The 22916-nt window shown below is 42.1% G+C and overlaps 1 protein-coding gene and 1 pseudogene across 3 annotated transcripts in view; both read right to left on the reverse strand.

Moving 5' to 3' along the window:
* PRIM2 (DNA primase subunit 2) overlaps nt 1-22916 on the reverse strand; it is a 308888-nt gene that overhangs the window by 109925 nt on the left and 176047 nt on the right. For all 3 annotated transcript variants that reach the window (XM_043907010.1, XM_043907009.1, XM_043907011.1), the window contains exon 8: nt 17036-17103. In XM_043907010.1, coding sequence (XP_043762945.1) covers nt 17036-17103 — 68 coding nt within the window. The remainder of the gene's footprint in view (nt 1-17035; nt 17104-22916) is intronic.
* On the reverse strand, nt 153-10784 carry LOC122697687 (annotated as a pseudogene).

The raw sequence follows: 22916 nt of genomic DNA on the forward strand, positions 1-22916 counted from the left end.
TCAAGGGCTGCCCTGGTGGCTCAGATGGTAAAGCATCTGCCTGCAATGTGGGAGACCCGGGTTCAATCCCTGGGTGGGAAAGATCCCCTGGAGAAGGAAATGGCAACCCACTCCAGTATTCTTGCCTGGAAAATTCCATGGATGGAGGAGCCTGGTAGTCGCAGGGATGGGGTCGCAAAGAGTCAGACACAACCGAGCAGCTTCACTTTCACTTTCTTTCAAGACACTGTAGAAAAGCTGTTCTACAATCAATCAAGTCACTGATTAAACAATGGGTACAGATTATGAAGCAAAACTACAGGCTATCTCAAGACACTGCAGCCACTGGCGAGGAAAGTGTCACAAGTGCAGATGTCCCCTCCCAACAATCCCCCCTCTATGGGCTAAGAATGGTCAAAATCACTTTGAGAGCAGGACAAGCAAATGGGGGAGAGTGACAAAGAATGATCCTGTACCTAAAACACATCTTCTGGCCTTTGGTTTTATTTCTCCCTCCAGTAACAAATTTCTGACAGTATACCATAAAGGGATTCATTCTCTTTAGCCTTAGACTAGTAGTGCCATGGCATGCAAAACTCAGGCTAAGTTAAAACAACAGCGACCATTTAATTTTAATATTTCACATTTTACAGAACACAACCAAAGAACTGTTTCAGTGAAGTGGAGTGTCAGTCACTCAGTCGTGTCTGACTCTTTGCGACTCTATGAACTGTAGCCCACCAGGCTCCTCTGTCCACGGAAGTCTCCAGGCAAGAATACTGCAGTGGGTTGCCATTCTCTTCTCCAGGGGATCTTTCTGACCCAGGTTCAATCCCCCCAAAGTAAAAACACATTTCACTTTCCAATGTATCTTATACATAGGGCAATGAAAACAGCATAGGCTGAAAGACCTGCTCTTGTTTCTGTTCTTTAAATCACTGGTTTGGCAAACTGGCCATCAGCATTATTATCACTTATAAAATAGTATTAATAACACCAGGCCTGCCTAACTGACAGAAATGCTGGGGAAATCAAATGAAATAATAAATTCAAAGTGCTAACTAAAATCACTAAAGCATATTCCAGTACACAGAGCAACTGCAGTCTTGACCAGTAAGTACAGAGGACAACAAAACAGGATGGGAACGGAGGCAGCTGACCCTGGAGAGAATTCGTCCCCCAGCTGGGAGATGCTGGGTCACTCCTCGACCCTTGCGTTTCTTAGGCTATAAATTGATCACAATCATCAAACAGAACTTTTCAGCTCAAACACATGAACAAATATAAAAGTCTTGTATAAATGAGGTACATATGATTATAGTTACGAGTAAACAGTTTTCTAAGCCCAGATTAATGCAGTATACAAAGTACAAAGAGAAGATGTATAAAGAGGACCTGAAGGGCAGTATAAAAATGCTTCCTCAATGCTTTGATAGGATCTGCAAAAGGGCCAAACTTCAAGGAAAAAAGTTAAAAAGAGAATGGTAGCAATGATAAACACAAAGAATTTGCTGGGTATAAATAATTACAGAGAGAACATAAGGAAACTATCAGACATGACATTTCTAAAAACATGAATAGACAGGAAGATGGCCACCAGCCAACCCAGTAAGGGCAAGCGTGGAACTCTCAGAAGAAAAGTGATAGAAATAACTGAAGGATAAGAATTGGGAATGAGATTTCTCCTCCACTCATTCAGGATCAGAAAGGCTAACTTGTACCTTGTTAAAGGAGTCAGTACATCACAGCTATTTAATACATATGTGAACTAGTTATGGACAGGTGAAGCCAAGGTGGGGAGGATCTTCAGATACAAGAAAGACAAATCATGAGAAGCAGTGTATCCAATGGTCTGTAAGCAGTAAAGAACTATAAAAATATCTGGGGCAAGAATTCACATAAGCAGTTTATACTTGAGAAAGAAAGCAGAAATTGGAAGGATTGGGCAATGGAAAATCAGCTGGGAGAATATAATAATATTCCAGGCAAGAGAAGTCTTTGTAAAAACTGTAAAGTGGCAGCAACAGACAGAGAAAGGAAGGCAATTAAGGTAAAAGAAAAAGGAACAAATAGTGCTGCCATAAAAGAATAAAAATCCTTAAGAACAACTCACATTAGCTCATGAGACAGGACCTTTAGCTTTTACTTGGAAGTGCAGAGCGAACTGTGAGATGAGACACCCAATAGGCCCGGGACAAGGGAGGCACCATCTGCCACCCTCAGAGCCTGTGGCAGCTTCATGTCACACAGCTTTCAAATAATGCAGTTGCTACACTAATGAGTGAAACCATGTGCAATGAACTGTCAAAATATTGTCTCAGTTTCATGACTTTAAAAACTTCATCAATTTTATGAACAAACATTTCTTAATCACTGTACTGGGGTAATAGAGAAACACTAACATAAACGTTTTACTACTTTTTTACTGTAATTTTTAAAAGTAAAAACAATTTCCAATTGGTTTGATACACACACACAAACCCACCAAAAAACACTGTTTTCAGCCCATTTTAAATAATCACAGCTTTAAGAAACACTCACTGTCACTGATATACAGTTTTAAAAAGGGGATTTAGTCAGCATAGAAGCTTTCTTGCTTCTAACCTTCCATAAAAGAATAAATTCAGACATAACACAAATGTCACTTTTTCAATACAGTGGACCAAAAAAATATTTCAATGGGTCACAAAATTCAAATTATTTCACTAATCATTATCCTGTCAAATATAAAATGGAATTTATGACTAATCAGAGAATCTTTAAAAGTCAAAATTTGATTTAATTCTCAGTTTAGCCACTAATTTGGTACAAGTAAAAAAAGAAAAAGGATAAGTCAAACTATGCATTAATTGTGTGCATTAGTCGTTCAAGTTGTGTTGGACTCTTTGCAACCCCATGAACCTCTGCTCCTCTGTCCGTGGAATTCTCCAGGCAAGAATACTGGTGTGGGTTGTCACGCCCTCCCCCAGGGAATCTTCCCAACCCAGGGATCAAACCTGGGTCTCCTGCATTGCAGGCAGATTCTTTACCGTCTGAGCCACCAAGTTGTTCATCCATCAATGTGGAGAGAAACTTATTTCCATCCTGTATGCTAATTTATCTTCTATTTGCTAGAGTATCAGGCGAAAGGCACTAGAGGTAAAATGGTATCGTTTTTCTCAAGTTACCAAAAAGTCAGAGAATAAAGATGTGGGTCCACGAGTACTGAGTGTTTGCCAAAATATAACAGTAACACTGCACTGTACAAACACCACAAACACTTGCACTCACCAAACTAGAGAAACGCACAAAACCCAGAACGAACCTTATTTTTTTAATGGCCATTAGACTGTCAGACTCTCTGTAACAGACTTTTTCTCTATCACAGTAGTTGTCTTTTTCTAATTACCCTTTTTTAAAAATAAACTTTCAAGAGTCCCTGCACAGTTCCTCAGTCCTTCATCAAGCACTTTTTTGACCAAGAAGAGTCACAAAGTCATGATGGGCCCAGAGGATGCAAACAGTGCAACATGATGAGGTGCTGAGAACCCCGATGAGGCTGCAGAGAACAGGCCCTTCTCAAGGCAGGGGCAGGACACATCACGTGCAGCCCCAAAACAGCGCCACAGAGGGGTGCTCAGGGACAGCGTCCAGAATCCTGACAGTCCGGAGAACGCCCTTGAAACAACTGACCACAGCGTCCAGGCTGGTCAGACACCTGCCACGCCAGCTCAAGGCCAGAGAAGAAGCTGACCTGGGTGGGCCTGGACACCAGAGGGGAAGGGCAGGAGACCATAGTCAGGGAGTAACAGAAAAGTCACGGGCCTGGTTCTTTCAGTGTTTCTACCATTTGTAGTTGAACAATTTTATTTGCATTAAAAACACTCTTAAATTTTGACCTAGTTCAGAAAAAGTATGTAATGTGAGTTTATTAGCATTGCTGGACCGTTTAAAAGTAAGCACGTGATAAAGAGGTGACATTTAGGAATAAGAAAAGAGTCTGTTTTCTCAGCAAGTAGCAGATGGACAAGCAGAAAGAGATCGGTGAAACCAAGGAAATTTCACAGTTTACAGATGAAGAGGTAGGGTTAGGTGGCAAAAAAGACAAGCAAAGGCAAGAGAGAAAAAAGAGCTGAAACCGAGCGGGCGGGCCGTGAAACACAGGTCTCTGAGCAAAAACCATCAAGATAAAAGGCAAATCCTATCTCCTTTTGCAATATCTAAGTGCTAAATCATGACTTCAATGAGGTCTTGTCAAGTTTAAAACTTTTAAAACCCTAAACTTATGCATAATAATACTTCCTAAGAAAACTAAACTTTGCAATTGTGTGTAACAAATCCTTAGCTTACACAGAAGAAATTACATGTTTGTCCTTGGGTATTTTTTCTTTTTTGTTTTGAGGTGGTGGTCCTAAGTTATCCATCTACGATGAGAACTAATTGTACACAAAATATACAAAAGCATCTTCCTACATGTTCAACAGGCCTACATGCAACTTAATTAAAACTCAGTCACATCTGAGAAACTTTTCCCTCCCACATTATCTGCTCATTAAACAGTAAGAGGTAAGCAGAGTTAGGTTTCCAATAGAGGTAAAAATCACAATAAACAGAAAGCTAAGAACAGTTTCAACAAATTAAAGCTGAAAGGAGAAGAGACTTTCAAATATCCATAACACATATTTACGTAACCATATCTGACATGATACCATTTTCAGTCCCACTAAATCAAGGGAGGAGGGGGGCTGAGGATCACAAGACAGGAAGGCACAGTTGGTCACAGCCACAGGGAACCAATGCTCCAAACACCACCACACAAACACTGAATTTACACAATAAAAATGCAGGGGCTATACAAAGAGTTGTGAAATATACACAACTGCACACATCTGCTTGTGAAAGGCAGACCCATGCCTGGTCTTTGTAGAAACAACAGAAACATTAAGCCCTGTTCAACAAACCACTAAGGACAATAACAAGCACTTTAGGTCTCAATAGGGAGCCAGGTTTGAGTGATGAAAATAAGAGCCGGAAACAAACGGAAAAAATTATACTTAAGTGGGTTGTGGGTCTCACAATAAAGGAAAACCCCTCTCCTGCTGTGGCGCTGATCTCAGCAGAGACGGCCATCACACCTCTGCTCAGTGGTCTGTGGGAGCCCCCCACCCCCAAGCCCCCAGACACAGAGGCCCCAGGCTAGCAACACAGGTGATCCCTCTCTAATCACTTCCCTTGCTCGGCCCTGTGAAAAAGCTTGAAGGAGGGAACAGAAGTAGTGGAATAGCTGCAACAGCCTAAGAATCAGACGCAACTCTTCCGCACTTTCATACTTTTCCCAAGTCCAATCTGCCCAGGCAATCCGGGAGCACAGCAGAGTAAGGGAGAGCCAAGCAGCGTGGTGAGGAGCTCGGGAGTCAGACCCACGAGTCCTGGCTGTTACACTCGCTGCCTGCTGACTCGGCTTCCAATTTCCTTACAGGGAAACAGGGATCATAAAAGGGGTCACGAAAGTACCCCCTCCATGGGCTACAGTGAGGATCAAAGGAGATGTGTTTGCTGCATGATTTTTTACTCAAGTTGTGTTTTTTAATTGTGAATAACATTTTATTTAGTCATATTTGTTTACAACTGAAGTTCTGGCAATTCAAAATTTATATCCTTGCCCATGAGCTTCTTACAGACACCAGAAAACGTTAAACCCTGGGTTCCACACTGTTCTGCTGCGCTTTACTAGCTGCCTGCCACCCGGCTTTGTGCGGATTTTCTTGCCCACCGTCTCACCTGGGAAAACCAAGTCCTCCAGGATGGTGTCGTGCACAGCTACCAGTGTGCAGCTCCTGGGAAGTTTTTCTCACTTTTCATACAGCTTTTTCGAGTTTGCTTAGGCAGAATTCTTGTCTGAGCCATAAAGACAACATGCTTCCCACTGAACTTCTTCTCCAGCTCACATACCAGCAGGACCTGGATTTTCTGGAGAGATTTCAGTTGAGGAATGGGAACAGATTATGATAGCTTTCTGACCACCAACAACTTCAATTTCCTTGGCGGCCATGACGTTCAGCTTCTGCAGCTGGGCCCTGAGGTCCAAGTTCATCGCCAGCTCCAGGAGGGCCTAGGAGATGCCCAACTCAAACTCACGGGGCTTCTCACCACTGGGCTCCACAGTCCTGCTGGACCTGGACACGGCCTGGGCCCTGCCCGTGCGGCCAACACCTCGGTCAGACTGTAACCTTCGTCACCACCCAGGCCTCTTATAGCACTCAGATGCTTCGGCTGCGGCTCGTCTCTACAGTCAACACTCACCAGTGTCTTCCCTTGACTATCAGGAAGAAGGCAAACTTCCTTCCTATCTTCTTTATACTATCACATATAATATTTAATCTTGAAGTAGACTTCAGATGTCTTTGAATCACCTGATGATTTGGAAGGTTATACCTATATCTACATTCTTAGGAAGTTTTCACTGTGCCAAACTCCAACTGTAAACACTGCAGGTTTCAACGGAACCCAGCTGTGCCAAACTGCATGTCCAACATGGTGGCCACCAGCCAACTGTAGCAACTCGGTACTTGAAATGCAGCTTAGTCAGAATTAAGACATTCTATGAGTGTAAAGTCTGCACTGGATTTCCAAGACTTACTATGAAAAAACAATGTAAAACATTTCACTAATAAATTTTCATACTGATAACATGCTGAAGTGAGTTAAATAAGATATTACTAAAATCAATGAGACTGAAGTAATTTAAAATTACACATGTGGCCCGTATCTGTGGCGTCCATTGCTTCTCCTGACAGCATGGTCACAGAGAACAGTGACCCGAGGCTGCCAAGGTCCTCCCGTGAGGACTAGGTCCACCTGGAGAGATGCCAGCTGACCTGTCCTGACTCCTGTCTGCCCAGTTAGGTCAGACTCTGCGGGTCATATTCGGAATACAAGCTGCAACTCCAGCTGACTGTTAGTTAACATACCTGTTTTCACAGCACTGTGCTTGAGAATCAAGGTTCCAAACGTGAGCCACAGTTTGCCATTTCTACGTTAGGGAAGCGTCATGAATTCTGATTAGCTTGGAGGTAACCTGAATCTTCGGCAGTTGAGGGAACACATTTCTATCTGGGAGTCTTTGGGCTTCATGGTCCACCTCAGCACTGCTTAGTCCTGCCCCAGGCCACAGGTGCAAGGCCTTGTACCAAGGTCCACAGAAGCAGAGCCCAGAACCAAGGTCACTCTGAAGCTAACTTGGCCTCTTTGTTACCATTGCCAAAAGCCCCTGATCACCACTAACAAGTTTTTTGACTCCAAATTAGGCAAAGATGCCCACTCCAGTAAATACCCTATAGCAATCACCCAACCAATCACCTATTGCCAACAATTCCAGCAGGAACTTTCTTTTTCTTGTGGCTATAAAAATTGGCTACTAACTCACAAAAACTGTCGACTCTCCCTGGCCTATCAGGAATTGTGAGCTTGAAGTGCCCACTTTATCTCTGCTCTTTGTTCTTAATAAACTCACTCTTTTCTGCAATTCTCTGTGTCTGGAAAATCTTTTCCAACCCACACTCAGACTGCCTCAACAGACACTTAATCACAACTCTCCATTCTCCTCTCATCTGTAAGAAGCTATGCTGGGGTAGGTATGAGTCCCAGTGACCACAGGACCGGGACCCAGGCTGGACAGAACCCACCTCCCAACCTCAGAAAGTATCTCCATGCCCTCCCTCCTCACCAACAGACAAACTCTGAGGTTCATAAAACAGTAATACATAAAACACATTTCCTTTCTGTGTCAACTATTTACCAGTAGTCTTGAAAGAGGTTAACACTGTTTACTCCTTTCTATCTGGCAGCTATAGGTTATCATAATTTAAAAACTGATACCAAATAAAAAAACAGTGAAGAAAGCCGCACGAGTAATCAAAACTGACCTCTGCATCAAGGAAACATATTTCTGTTTAAATTAAAAAGTAAGCTGATATATCTTTCAAAATGAACTGTAATTTCCTATATCATTCTATACAAGTATACCAAGTTCCAAGACAGCCTTTTCACAGAAACTCAGGTGTAATCATAGCACAAATGGAAAAACAATTTTGAAAAGAGCAAACAAAAGGTTTTGTATTATCACCCATATATCCACTTTTGCAATCACAATTCCATCTACTTTGGACATTAAAAAAAAATACTCTGCCTAAGCTAGGCTATTCAGACATTCAGAAAGCACAGTCCTGTCAGGCTCCATGTCAGGAGTGTGCAGGAAATCAGGGAACCACAGTTACAATGTATCGTTTCCTGCTGTGAGGGAATCACAGAAAAATTCACTCAACAGCTGTCACCACTGAAACTGAATGAGTTTCTTTCTACAGCTAAATCCCTTTAAAATGGTATCCAACTTATGTCAGCCCAGGTGATTTTGCCTGCAGTTACTCCAATGAGAATAAAATCAATAAAATTCTATTATAAATTGAATGTAAATTATTTTTCCATAAGCATGAAGTTTACTCCATTTTGCATAAAAAAAAAAAAAATTCTCTCCAAAGAACTACCGGCAGACAATATGAAGGATAATGATGTATATTTCCTTACAACTAAGAGACAAGAGGCACACAAACTCAATAAAAACCCAGGCTGACAGGGGTTTCCACATCAGGTGAGGACTACAAACAGCACAATCTCTACTCTTCCTTGTTTCAGGCTGGCCTCATCTTTTCCCATGTGGTCCATATTTTCCTGTGTATTCCAATTTCTAAGCTGCAACAGTCCAATGAGCACAAGAGCACTGAGATGCATTTCATTTTCTATCAAAAATATCTGTACCTCACAATTGTCAAAAGTCATGGAACTGCACCCTTAAAAATAAGTGCCTTTCATTGTATGTAAATTATACTTCAATAAAATTGATTTAAAACAAAATATATACATACATCCCTATAAGATAGTAGCTCTACAACACTACACAGGTGTTTTCACCACATACACTTAAAGTGAGTGAAGTGAAGTCGCTCAGTTGTGTCCAACTCTTTGTGACCCCGTGCACTGTAGCCCACCAGGCTCCTCCATCCATGGGATTCTCCAGGCAAGAATACTGGAGTGGGTTGCTATTTCCTTCCCCAGGGGATCTTCCCGACCCACATTGCAGGCAGACGCTTTAACCTCTGAGCCACCAGGGAAGCCCCCCTTTATAAACACTTAAGCCACCCCCAAAAGATCTCTAGTTTCATGATTACATTTTTTCATATTCCTTTACATTCTCGGCATATTCTGCAAGTAGAATGACTCCTTAAGTAGAGGCTGTTTTGACTGGACTTTGACCCAGGATGGTCAAATGATTACAATAAAGAAAAAGTTGCCTGAGAGACTGGTTATGAAAAGCTGAGGATGGTTGGGTGTGAAATAAAGCTCTAACATCCAGTGGAACTAAGACACTGAACTGACTGTCATCGTCTCATTCCCCCACAACTCACAGAGGGCGGAACACTTCTGAGATGGGCTGTCACAGGCTGAGGCACGCTACAATGCCCAACCACAGCTATCCCCTAATAACAGAAAACCAGGAACACGAGATTGGGGCTTGGTGGGGTTTCGGAGGAAGAGGAGATGAAGAGGACAGCTAATGAGGATGATTATGACAAGTCACGTCCAGAGACCCCGTCACACGCTTCCTGCACACGCCTTTGCTCTTGCACAACCATTACCAATGGCTCATCACGTTAAGGCTTTCATTTCACAGATCAAAACAACAAGGTTCATAACAGGTTTGGTTTTATTCTGTTTTTAAATACAGTCTTCAACAATTGAATATGTCACTGGAGGAAAAACATGGGGGTCTTTCTAAAATCACGCAAACAAAAAGAAAGGACTCTCCCCAGTTAGCTACTGACTCTGAGAAAGAGTCCCAAGTGCCAAAACAAAAGGTAAAACCAGCACTGAATTTCTACAAAGTATAAAGAGTGTTTCTTTACTGTTTCCAAGAGCTTCCTTGAAACTGACAAAATTCACCAATGTTTTGTCTAAACTACCATCTCATTCAATCTCAACATTTAGTAGCTTAAAAAACCTAAGTGAGAGGCAAATTTTAAAACCTAAAAGGGTCTCCCAGCACTGGCTCATCCAGGAGTCTCCCTGAGGTGCAGCCGTGTTGCCGTAACAGGGAGAAAGGAAAACAGGAGGACAGACAGACACCTTGCTCTCATGGAGCATACATCACAGACGAACACCAAAATCAAATGAACACATAAAAATGACCATTTCAGCCAGAGACACTGCTGCGAGGCAAACAGAGCCGAGAGCATAACAGAGGCCCAGGAATGCGGGCTGGCGACCAGGAGGGGCCCCCGTGAGGCTGGGGACACGGCACGCCCTATGACCCAGGTCCCTGGGGGCCTCCTGTGGACAGCATGTCTGCTGCCCACAGAGGACCACAGCAGCTCAATTACAAACGGGCTTCTTATTCCCTTTGTACTATCTTTTTAGAGCTACTTTCTACACAGTAGCTACAAACAGCTGAGAGGGCACCGTTCACCTTTGGTGAGTCTGGGCTGTCTGGCTTACCTCAGTCTAATCTATCAAATTTAGTTTTGTTTTTACTGTGAATTGTGCCCGGTTGCCAGAACACAAACATGTAGACTTGCAAATTTCCACAGGTCACACGGGCCACCAGGCAGCTCACAGACCCAGGAAGGCCCCCAGCTCACCCGCTGTGCAGCCTGAACACCCCTGACCGCGCTCCTCCCACAGCGCCAGCACGGAGGGCGGCTCCGGGCGATGGGCCCACCTACCCCGGGGGCGGGGCTGCCGCGGCCGAGCCCCAGGACCATGGGCACGACCATCGCAGACTGAGAAATCCAAATCCATTCATCTAAACACCGTTAGTATACTCTTTAAAATACATGATTATCTAAACACATTTCAAGTATGACAGAGAAACGTGCTGTCCAATCCAATAAGCATCAGTTAGACCGACTACTTAAATTTAAATGAATTAAAATAGAAACAAGGAGCTATACTTCAAGTACGCAACAGCCTAAGCAGCTGCTGGCTACTGGGTTGAATGGCGCAGGTACAGAACACGTCCATCATCACAGAAAGTTCTACTGCAAAGCTCTTTAGCTGCTAATATATCACAGTAACTACCACGTTTTCTCACGCGTTTAAGGAAAACCGTTTTCCATAATATCGTCACCATTTTGTACTGTTAGGGCTTTATGCCTAACACAGTGTAAAATAATTTTCTTTGTTACTCAACTACAGGACAATCAATATTTTAAAGAAACTCAAAGAGTAAAGAATGGGGAATTTAATAACTACAGGCAATGAAACTACTTGAAAAACATAAATAATCATAAACTGCTTTCCAGGAAGACTGACAGCATCCACAAGGCATAAACGCCTAAGAAACCCTGGACTCAGGGGATGAACGGACACGTGACCCTCGGGCTGGGAACAAGCTGCGTGGACACAGCACCGTGGGGGCCGTGAGCCCAGGGTCAGGTCCGCTCCTACGCTAACAGTCACCATAATGTACTGTGATTACTTCAGTCAAGATTCTCTTTTCTGACCAACTATCAGTTGTGTAAGTTCAAAAGTGAATACGTATCCTTAGAACCTAACATCATATCTGGCACCAAGTAGTCCTCGTAATGTGTATTAAATCAACGATAAACAAAACTAACTCTTCAGATGCTAAAAGATTTGTGACCCTGCATCTATACTCCGAAGTCAGCGCCAAAACATACAATCTCATTACAAAGTCTACTATTTACAAAGGTATCTTTTGGCCTTGGCTGGATGGCCAGTCGAACAAGCAAGGGAAGATTTTCCTATCTTCTTTCTATATCACTGAAAAGAAAATCAGTACTTTATATTCTTATAAAAATCACCGTTAACCGTTTTTTCAACTTTCCAACATGTTAAGCTAACAAAGTGACCTAACTATAAAACCCCAGGGTAATTCAGTATTGTACATAAATGAAGTGGTTTACTTGTAAAACTGATGAAAGGGAATGATATTAAAAGCTGTCTTCAATTCAAGAGAAAACCCTCACTGTAAAAGGCAGATCAATGGCTTCCAAAGATGTTCACCCATGAACACGTTAGGTTATGTAGCAAAAAGACAACTGAAGATGTAATTAAGATGAAGGACCTTGAGGTGGGGTGATTCTCCTGGGTATCCATGTGGGCAATCCAACCACATGAGCCTGTAAAGCAGAAAGCTGTCTCAGGGAGGAGGCAGATATGCAGCCAAATAAGTCACCCTTGCAAACGAGAAGGACTGGTACACCGCTGCTGGCTGAGGGAGGGGACCACATGGAGGACCACAGAGCGGCCACGGGGGCGAGGGCGGCAGAGGCAGGAACTCGGCCCTGGCGGAAGCCTGCAAGGAAGGGGGGACCTCAGGCCCACCTCCTTGAGGAACTAAACCCGGCCAACAACGCAGGTAAGCATAGCAGCCGATTCTGCCCCAGAGCCTCCAACAGGAGCCACAGCCCTGCTGACATCTGGAATTTAGCCTGGGGAGGCCCAAGTCACATTTCTGACCTGTATGAAAAAAGTAAGTGCTGTTTTGATCCATTCAATTTCTGATAATTTGTTAGGGCTACAATAAAATTTCCTAATCCAGACACACTGTAAGGTTTAAAATTCATTATTCTGAATTCTGTCTTCATCAAGTGACTGACTCCCTTGTTAGAAGTGTGGCCACTCTCTCGCCTCTCCTGGCCGAGGAAGGAGACACGGTCTGCGGCCCAGGTCCCGCTCCCCGCCCTGCCCGCTGCCGGGCGACACCTCCCCCTCACGGTCAGCGCAGCCCCCTTCTCCACCAGGGCCGCGCCTGGTCACAGACCCTGCTCAGAGTCTGCAGTTTTTCTTCACAGGTTTAGTCAACAAAAAAGCCTAAATATCCAGTAAAATGGGAACGGTGACATAAAGATATATATATATATATCCTCAACTAAATATTACAAATCACTTAAAATTAGAGCCATGAAAAGTAATCTTCTCCTTTATCATATAGGTATGATATATTAAGTGAAAAAATGTTTTTAAAGTTTAACCATTTAAATTATTATTACATAAAAATATGCACAGAGATCACAACAATTACAACAAAAACCTAGCAGCAGTTATATTAGTGAGGCAGAATTTGTTTCTATTTTTCCAAATTTTATTGGGTTGGCCAAAAATTTCCTTCAGTTTTTTTAAGTAAAAATAAAACACACTTTTCATTTTCACCAAGAACTTGATTGAAAAACATATTCACCATTTTGTTCTACTACCTTCTGCCACAGGCACTTACACATTACATTCATAAACCTCTTGAATGAAATTAAACACACTTCAGTTCAGTTCAGTCGCTCAGTCATGTCTGACTCTTTTCGACCACATGAATCACACACTTAAATGAAATCAAAATGTAAATTTCTTGAGAACATAAATTGTGTCTTATTTTTTTATTCCAAGCACAATATAGGCACTCAGTTCCTGATGGATGCCACTAATGAAGAGCTTGCATTTCCATAAGAGATTGAAGCAAAATGCTTTCCTGTGGTTAATTTAACTTTTAACTATAGAAGTAAGTTCAGCTAAGAAAATCTAGGCACAGTGCCTCTACATTCTCAGAATTATGTATATTGTTAAGCAATATCCTAAAATATTAGGTTGGCAAAATGCTAGAATAATTCCCCTTCAACGTCTAAATCCTGTAAAATGACTTGAGAATTTCCCTATAGCTACTTTCATTTTTACAGGTATTGGTGTCATCCACCTTATTAGTTTTATTGACAAATTTAATTAAAATGCTACTCATCATTCCTCTTTGATCATTAAAGGCACTAAACAAAATTAGACCTAATAATGATTTCAATTTCAACCTCCGAATGTTCTTCCCCTCTAGGTTATATTTAAACTATACAGTTCATACAAATGAATGATGATTATTTTTTCTAACAAGATTATCATTATGATCTTTCAAACTAAACAGTACTCTTTCCTATTTTGATCTAAGCAAAAAGAAGGTAAGAGAAAAACATTATATTTAAACAGCCAAAAGAGACAATTCAGTATGCTTGAAAGACTTTCACAAGGTTACTTTGTATAATAGAAAGTATCAAACTATGCACATCAGCTACCGCCCTACATACAGATGACTCTGACATGGTAATGAAACAAGAAACCATTTGATTTAAAAATAATAAAAACAGCAACATGGGTTGGTGCATATCACATGTAGCATCCAGCCCTGGTTGCCGAGCAACCAGCCAAGAGTGAATTCCACAGAGAATGAAAGCCCTAAATGAATGTACAGTTTGTGCATGTTTCAAGGACTCAAAGTGTCAGTAGTGAATCTAAATTCTTGTTGACAATGACCACACTGGGGTAGAGGGAGAAGAATCCATCATTATTGCACAGGACTGAGCACTGACTAGAAGTAAGATCCAACCCTTTAGGTCTGTGTCTTCTGAACTAGTGGTTTCACAGGAGAAAGAACTGTAATAATATGGTTTATAAATTATATAAATCATAAAAACTTCATGCAGGAAAAAAGCAACAAAATAGGACTTGCTTGGTGGCGCAGTGGGTAAGAATCCACCTACCAATGCAGGGGACACGGGTTCATTCACTGGTCCGGGAACATCCTACACGCGCCTGCAGCACAACTACTGAGCCCGCACTCGAGAGCCTGAGAGCTGCAACTTCCGAAGCCCACGCACCCCAGAGCCTGTGCACGGCAACAGGAGAAGCCACGGCCATGAGAAGCCCTCACACCTCAACGAGGAGCAGGCCCTACTCACCTCAACTAAGACAAAGCCCACACAAAGCAACAGAGAACTAGCGCAGTTATAAATAAATGAAAAAATTATTTTTAAAAATATCACTGGTATAATATATATTCATTCATTCAACAAAACACATAAGGAAGACCTATTTTGAAAGGCACTTTGCAGCTCTCATACTTTACTGGAGAAATCAGATGAAGCAGCAAGCGATGACGACAGCCCAAGTGCTGTGACACAGGAGCCACTGGTTATTACAGGAACGCACGTAAAAACACGAATGGTCGCTGGGCAGGGGCAAGGTGAGAACCAGGTGGTCTGGGAGAGCTCATCAGAGGAGGCAAACGAGGACAAGTGGTCTTTAGTCGGGTCACAGAGGTAGAGGAAGGGGGAAGAGCAGTCCCTGCAGGGGGCAAGCACAGGCCTGGCACTGGGAGGAACCCCAGGGGCCCTGCTGGCAGAAGAAGTCAGCGTGTGGGCACTGAGACAAAGTCCAGAGTCAGGCCGGCTCCTTCCAGAAGGACCTCGGAGGCCAGGCTGAGGTGTTCTCAGGTCATCCCGAGGGAAACTGGGGAGACAGAATCCCTGCAGTGATGATGTGAAATGGTATAGAGAGGGCAAAGCCAGCACCAGAGGGAGACACTGGGGTTGGGCTGGGGGTGGGAAGAGGACACCTCAGGCCACAGAGCGCTCAGGAAGCTTAACAACTGTGCAGTATTCAGGCTGCTCCCAGGCCCTCAAGAAATGTTAGCCTGGACCCCACCCTCCCCACTGCAGAGAAGGCAGGAGAGGAGGAAAAGAGGGACTGTGGAGTCAGGGGGAAGGATGAGCAATACTGAAAGATACTGGAAATAAACTCCAGGCCAATTTCTGACCAAGCAGTGGCATCCTAGGTTTCAGAAGAATAAAAAGAAACCATAAAGGAAAACACTAAAGGTGCTTAGCTACATAAAACTTGAAAATTTAGGCATGCTAGATAATGCAACATAATAAAAAAAAACTTTCAGAAAAAAATGTTTGTAACAAAAACAATGAAGAGTTACTCTCCTTTATATCTACAGTGTGTGCTCATTTGCTCAGTCCTGCCTGACTCTTTGTGACCCTATGTACTGTAGTCCACCAGGCTTCTCTGTTCCTGGGGATTCTCCAGGCAAGGATACTGGAGTAGGTTGCCATTTCCTCCTCCAGGGGATCCTCCCAACCCAGGATCAAACCCATCCACGTCTCCTGTGTTTCCTGCATTGCAGAGGGATTCTTTACCCGCTGAGCCACCAGGGAAGCTGGTATTTATATCTGAAGTAAGTAAGATCATATAAAACCAAGAAATGCTATAAATAAATGCGCACAGATACAGAGAATTAAAACTACCTTAAAATAAAATGGATAATTAAAATGTTTTAAAATCACCCTTAACACAGTCAATGCAAGGGACATAATACCAATAGTATCTCTATGGTAAACCTATTAAATTAGCAACTGTTCTCACTGTCTCATCTGTTCAGGTACAGCAACAGGGAGGATCTTGTACATGAGAGCATAAGTAGAATAAGGTTTTTGAAAAAGAAATAAATATACTTAAATCTTTAAAATGATTCATATGCTTTGACAAATTCCATTTTTGAAAACCTATGCTAAGGATATGATCAAAAATACAGATAAAGGTTTACATACAGCATTTTTTGCACTAGTGGAAAAAGAATGAAAAGTGGTCTACTCTGCAATGAACGATAAATACACTATAGGATAACCACACAAGAAAATAAAATTAAGATTTTGGAGACATTTTAATAACAGAAAAAAATGAAAAAAATAGCTAATTATATAAAAGTATAGTGATTACATGCTTTTCTTCCTCCTTTTCTGTATTTTCTAAGTTTGCTTTTTAAATAATGAGGATAATTTTTTTTTTCAATTCAGAAAACAAATAAAACTTATCTCAACTACTCCCAGTAAAATATATGCAGGTTCCACAAGTCTGCCTTAGTCTCACAGTTAAGAAATTGGCTCATTCCCTTTGAAATCTTTCTCAAGTCAGTCACCGGTACTCATTTTAACTTAATAACCAGTTCTACACACTGTTATTCAATAAAAGAACTTTCTATAGTGCCCTGAGGTCAAGAGTAACAAGCCCATGGCACTAAGAACCTAAATCACAGAATTAAAGGGGGAAAGAAAGAAAGAAAGAAAAGGAAAACAGAAAACCTCTGTGAAGTTTCTAGCCCCGAAAGGCGCTTCACCCACGGTGGCGCTTCACCCACGGTGCTGGGGCTGCACTTACAAGCACGACAGGGTGGCCTTGGTGCTGTTACCTGAGGTGGTTGAGCAGAGGCTGGAGTCTCTCGTCGGACTGCACGGCAGGCAAGGACCTGGCTGTTAACTGAAAGCAGAGAAGTGGGTAAATAACCACACCAAAGGCCTCAGACTGAACTTATCTGAATAATAAATGCAAAATGGGGACGAGAGAATGCAAGAATAGGGTGTTCCTAAAATTTAAGGACACTGTTCTAATTTTTAAATCAAAGAATTCTAAAGAAAGCTGATCCATTCTTTCACTAAAGCTAACCATGTGACCAGAGTTTTACAGAGTCAATCTTACATATGTGCCTGAGTCTGGAAGTAAACAAAAAGGGGGCAAAACAGAGAGTAAGAGGGGAGTATCCACCTGAGTTCATGAAGAAGCCTCTGGTCACAAAAATATTATCTTTCAAAATAAAAATGGGAAAACTTCTAAATTGGTTTCTAAATTGCTATAAGCAACCAATCACATAGCACTAAATCCTAGGATGACAAAGAAATCAGGGAGAGAGACTTTCACTTATCGCTCAGTCACTGTGAAACTGGTTACATGCAAAAGTGTATGCACACACATACATACATACACACAAACACACAAACATTCTTCATTTTGACAACCATGTTACTGTAAGAAACCAAGAATATCTCATAAACATACTAAGGCAATTCACACATCTCACACTCTAGCAAAGTAATGCTCAACATTCTCCAAGCCAGGCTTCAACAACACATGAACCATGATGTTCAAGCTGGATTTTAAAAAAGCAGAGGAACCAGAGATCAAATTGCCAACATCCACTGGATCATCGAAAAAGCAAGAGAAATCCAGAAAAACATCTATATCTGCTTTATAGACTATGTCAAAGCCTTTGACTGTGTGGATCACAGCAAACTGTGGGAAATACTTCAAGAGATGGGAATACCAGACCACCTGACCTGCCTCTTGAGAAATCTGTATGCAGGTCAGGAAGCAACAGTTAGAACTGGACATGGGACAACAGACTGGTTCCAAATTGGGAAAGGAGTACGTCAAGTCTATATATTGTCACCCTGCTTATTTAACTTATATGCAGAGTACATCATGAGAAATGCTGGGCTGGATGAAGCACAAGCCGGAATCAAGATTGCCGGGAGAAATATCAATAACCTCAGATATGCAGATGACAACACCCTTATGCAGAAAGTGAAGAAGAACTAAAGAGTTTCTTGATGAAAGTGAAAGAGGAGAGTGAAAACGCTGGCTTAAAACTCAACATTCAGAAAAAGATCATGGCATCTAGTCCCATCACTTCATGGCAAATAGATGAGGAAATAATGGAAACAGTGACAGACTTTATTTTGGGGGGCTCCAAAATCACTGCAGATGGTGACTGCAGCCATGAAATTAAAAGACGCTTGCTCCCTGGAAGAATAGTTATGACCAACCTAGACAGCTTATTAAAAAGCAAAGATATTACTTTGCCAACAAATGTTCATCTAGTCCAAATATGGTTTTTCCAGTAGTCATGTATGGATGTGAGACTTGGACAATAAAGAAAGCTGAGTGCCGAAGAATTGATGCTTTTGAACTACGGTGTTGGAGAAGACTCTTGAGAGTCCCTTGGACTGCAAGGAGATCCAACCCGTCCATCCTAAAGGAGATCAGTCCTGGGTGTTCATTGGAAGGACTGATGTGAAGCTGAAACTCCAATACTTTGGCCACCTGATGTGAAGAACTGACTCTTTGTTAAAGACCCTCATGCTGGGAAAGACAGAAGGCAGGAAAAGGGGATGACAGAGGAGGAGATGGCCGAATGGCATCACCAATTTGATGGACATGAGTTTGATTAAACTCCAGGAGTTGGTGATGGACAGGGAGGCCTGGCGTGTTGCAGTCTATGGGGTCAAAAAGAGTCGGACACGACTGAGCAACTGAACTGAAATGATCTGAAGGAAATTCAAAGTATTCAACACTGAAATATGACCCCCAATTGATCTATAAACAAAATGTAAGAGCCAAAGCCTTATTCCTAAATATTGTGTGTCAGGTTGAACGTGTATCATGGAAATGTGAGCCTCTGATATATTTTAGTGCAATAATATTAACATTATATGTCCCTGTGCCTATATTTCTCTCTTTTTTTGAGAAAGTCCTCTTATTCTATAAGAATCTGAACTAAAGAAATTTAAAACATTCATTCAAAGTAATAAGATACTTAAGTCACTTAAATAAAACACCAAAAGTAAAGGATTTCTTTTGGATTCAACTGTATCAAATATATAGCTCTTGTATTCTACTAATAAATCATTTGACAGTTCACTAAAGAAAACCTTCTTAAGACAAAAAAAGAAACTGAAGGATATCCTCTGGTTTTATACAGGGTATCACTTCAGTTCAGTCACTCAGTCGTGTCTGACTCTTTGCAAGCCCATGGACTGCAGCATGCCAGGCTTCTGTGTCCATCACCAACTCGCAGAGTTTACTCAAATTCATGTCCGTTGATTCGGTGATGCCATCCAACCATCTCATCCTCTGTCCTCCCCTTCTCCTCCCGCCTTCAGTCTTTCCCAGCATTAGGGTCTTTCCAAATGAGTCAGCTCTTTGCATCAGGTGGCCATAGTACTGGAGTTTCAGCTTCAGCATATATATAGGGTAACCTGTTTCTTTAATCATTTTGTTAATTAAAAGTAATTCATGAATTAATTTATCAAACCTAATTTTCAACACTTTATAAATAAAACTATTGCTTTAAAAACATCTAATAAATACTATATTGTGAAACAATGTTGACCAAAATGCAAAATGAAGTCATTTTTTATATATTGTATCTAATAATAAAAAAATCCTAATTTTGTGAGTCAAAACATATGAACAGTTAATAAAGTGGGACAGTCTGCTGCAATTTCAGTGCAACCAAAGACTCTCAGTATCCCCAAGAAATGTTAAGTCTACTAGTTCAGGACAATAAAATTTTATTAAGGTTTTATAAACAAAACACTTTACTACACCCTTTATCTGCTAATGTCAAATCTCTTTACAAAATGTCATTTTCATTGTTCAAGAGGTTTCATGGTTCATAACTAAAGCTATGCTCTAAAATGGTTAAAATAATTTATTTAGATATTTCAAAATCAATTTTCTGAAAACAGATGAAGCAGACAGTCTAGGCTTTTTCAGTTGCTCCTGTCAATCCATGTAGCATGATTCCTAATCAAGCCATGTTTCCTAAATGAAAGCAAGCAGACAGAAACACCAGCAAAATATTTATAATTATCTCTTCAATTCCTGTAGGAAATATTTCTAAATCAGACTCCCATCTCCACCTGAGCCTGAGTTTCCTTTGTCCTGGACTATGGAGACAGCATCTCCACTCACCATGTTTCTGCCTCAATTCTTTCCTTCTACACCAAGGCTAGAATGAAATTTTCAAAATGAAAGTTACCCACTCCCTGAGTTAAAATCACTTAAAATTCCCTCAGGCTAACATCATCACACCTACTCTCTCATCAGATAGCTTCCGAGAAACCTGCGCTTGTGCTGAACTGCCAAGACAAAGTGGACAACTGCTCAGCGTCTCCAGCAGACACGCAGGCAGAGTTGGGCCCCAGCTCCAGTTTCTGAAACGCAGCCTCAACGATCTGGTCCTCTGCCCACCTCTTCCCAACCCCCAAAAGCTATCTCCAAGTTTGAATCACTTACAACAGTAATTCCTAAAACAAGGATCAATGTTCTGGGTAAAATCATCTCAAGGAAGATTTTTGAGTTTTCCAAAGGTTCTGCTTTCAACTTGTAAAACAATTAGCATTTTCAAAAAGAGCACACATCTCAGATCAGGGTTTTGTCAATGAAACTGAAACCCCAGTGAATGGGAATAATGTCAGGTGAGAATAAAATTCCTGCCTTCAAGAATAAACCTAGTCTTGTTTTCAAAATGATAAAATGAGCTATCAAAGATTATTCATTTATTTTAGTATTAAAAATACATCTTACAAGATTGGTTCAAGCAGCATAGAAGGACGTGAGCTCATCTTCTCCTGCAAGAACACGAAAATCTCAACTAGCTGTTCAACAACCATCAACAGGAGGACACTGGAACCCACCGAAAAAAAGATACTCCACTTCCAAGGACAAAGGAGAAGCCACAACAAGACAGTAGGAGGGGTGCAATCACAATAAAATCAAATCTCATACCTGCCAGGTGGGCAACCCACAAACTGAAGATCTATAATACCAAAGACACTCTTGCATTGCTGTGAAGGCTTTAGGCCCCAATGCGATTTGATTACAGGACTTCCACAGGACTGGAGGAAACAGAGACTGCACTCTAGGAGGGCACAAAGGACCTAGGGGAAAGGAGCAGTGACTCTACAGGAGACTGAGCCAGACCTTCCTGTCAGTGTCTGAGGGTCTCCTGCGGAGGATGGGTCATCAGTGGCCTGTCACAGGGATGGGGCACCAGCAGCAGCAGTCCTGGGACCATACGTTGGGCTAAGTCCTCTTGGAGGTTGCCATTAGCCCCACCACAGCGCTTCCTGGCTGGCACTGGTGGTAAAAACCCACCTGCCAATGCAGGAGAGGTAAGAGACACAGGTTCAGTCCCTGGGTTGGGAAGATTCCCTGGAAGAGGGCATGGCAATCCACTCCAGTATTCTTGCCTGGAGAATCACATGGACAGAGGAGCCTGACGGGCTGCAGTCCATAGAGTCACAGAGTCAGATGCGACTGAAGCAACTTAAAGTGAAAGTGAAGTCACTCAGTTGTGTCTGACTCTTTGTGACCTCATAGACTGTAGCCTACAGGCTTCTCCATCCATGGGATTTTCCAGGCAAGAGTACCAGAGTGGGTTGACATTTCCTTCTCCAAGGGATCTTTCCAACCCAGGGATCGAACCCAGGTCTCCCGCATTGCGGGCAGATGCTTTACCCTCTGAGCCACCAGGGAAGCCCCTCAACACCCACCAGGGGGCAACTTAACACCCACACAAAGCCTACAGACTCCAGGACTGAGTCACCTGAGGCCAAACAACTAACAGGGAAGGAGCACAGCACACATCAGCAGACAACAGGACTCTTTACTGAGCACGGCCCTGCCCACCAGGGCAAGTCCCAGTTCTCCCCACAGCCAGTCCTTCCTTCCCATCAGGAAGCCTGCACTAGCCTCTTACACTCATCCACCAGAGGGCAGGCAGAAGCAAGAACTATAATCCCATAGCCTCCAAAACCACAATCACAGAAAGCTAACCAAAATGAAAAGAAACTGGACTATGTCCCAGATGAAGGGGCAAGATAAATTCCCAGAAAAAGAAGTAAACGAACTGGAGATAGGCAACCTTCCAGAAAAAGAATTCAGAATAATGACAGTGAAGATGATCCAGGATCTCAGAAAAAGAATGAAGGCAAGGATTGAGAAGATCCAAGAAATGTTTACCAAAGACCTAGAAAAACTAAAAAACAAACAGAAATGAACAACACACTAGAAGGAAACAATAGCAGAATAACTGAGGCAAAAGAACAGATACGTGACCTAGAAGACAGAAAGGTGGAAACCACTGCTGCAAAGTATAATACGGAAAGAAGTATGAAATAAATGAAGACAGCCTGAGAGACCTCTGGGACAACATTAAGCACACCAATATTCACATTACAGGGGTCCTAGAAGGAGAAGAAAGAAAGAAAGGACCTGAGGAAACATTTGAAGACCACAGCTGAAAACTTCCCTAACACAGGAAAAGGAAACAGTCAAGCAAGCCCAGGAAGCACAGAGAGTTCCAGGCAGGATAAACCCAAGGAGGAACACACCAAGACACACAGTAATCAAGCTGACAAAAATATTAAAATTAAAATATTAAAAGCAATAGGGGAAAAAGACAAATAACATACAAGAGAAATCCCATAAGATTATCAGCTGACTTCTCA

The sequence above is a fragment of the Cervus elaphus genome, chromosome 7 (assembly GCF_910594005.1).
Source record: "Cervus elaphus chromosome 7, mCerEla1.1, whole genome shotgun sequence".
Lineage (NCBI taxonomy): Eukaryota > Metazoa > Chordata > Mammalia > Artiodactyla > Cervidae > Cervus > Cervus elaphus.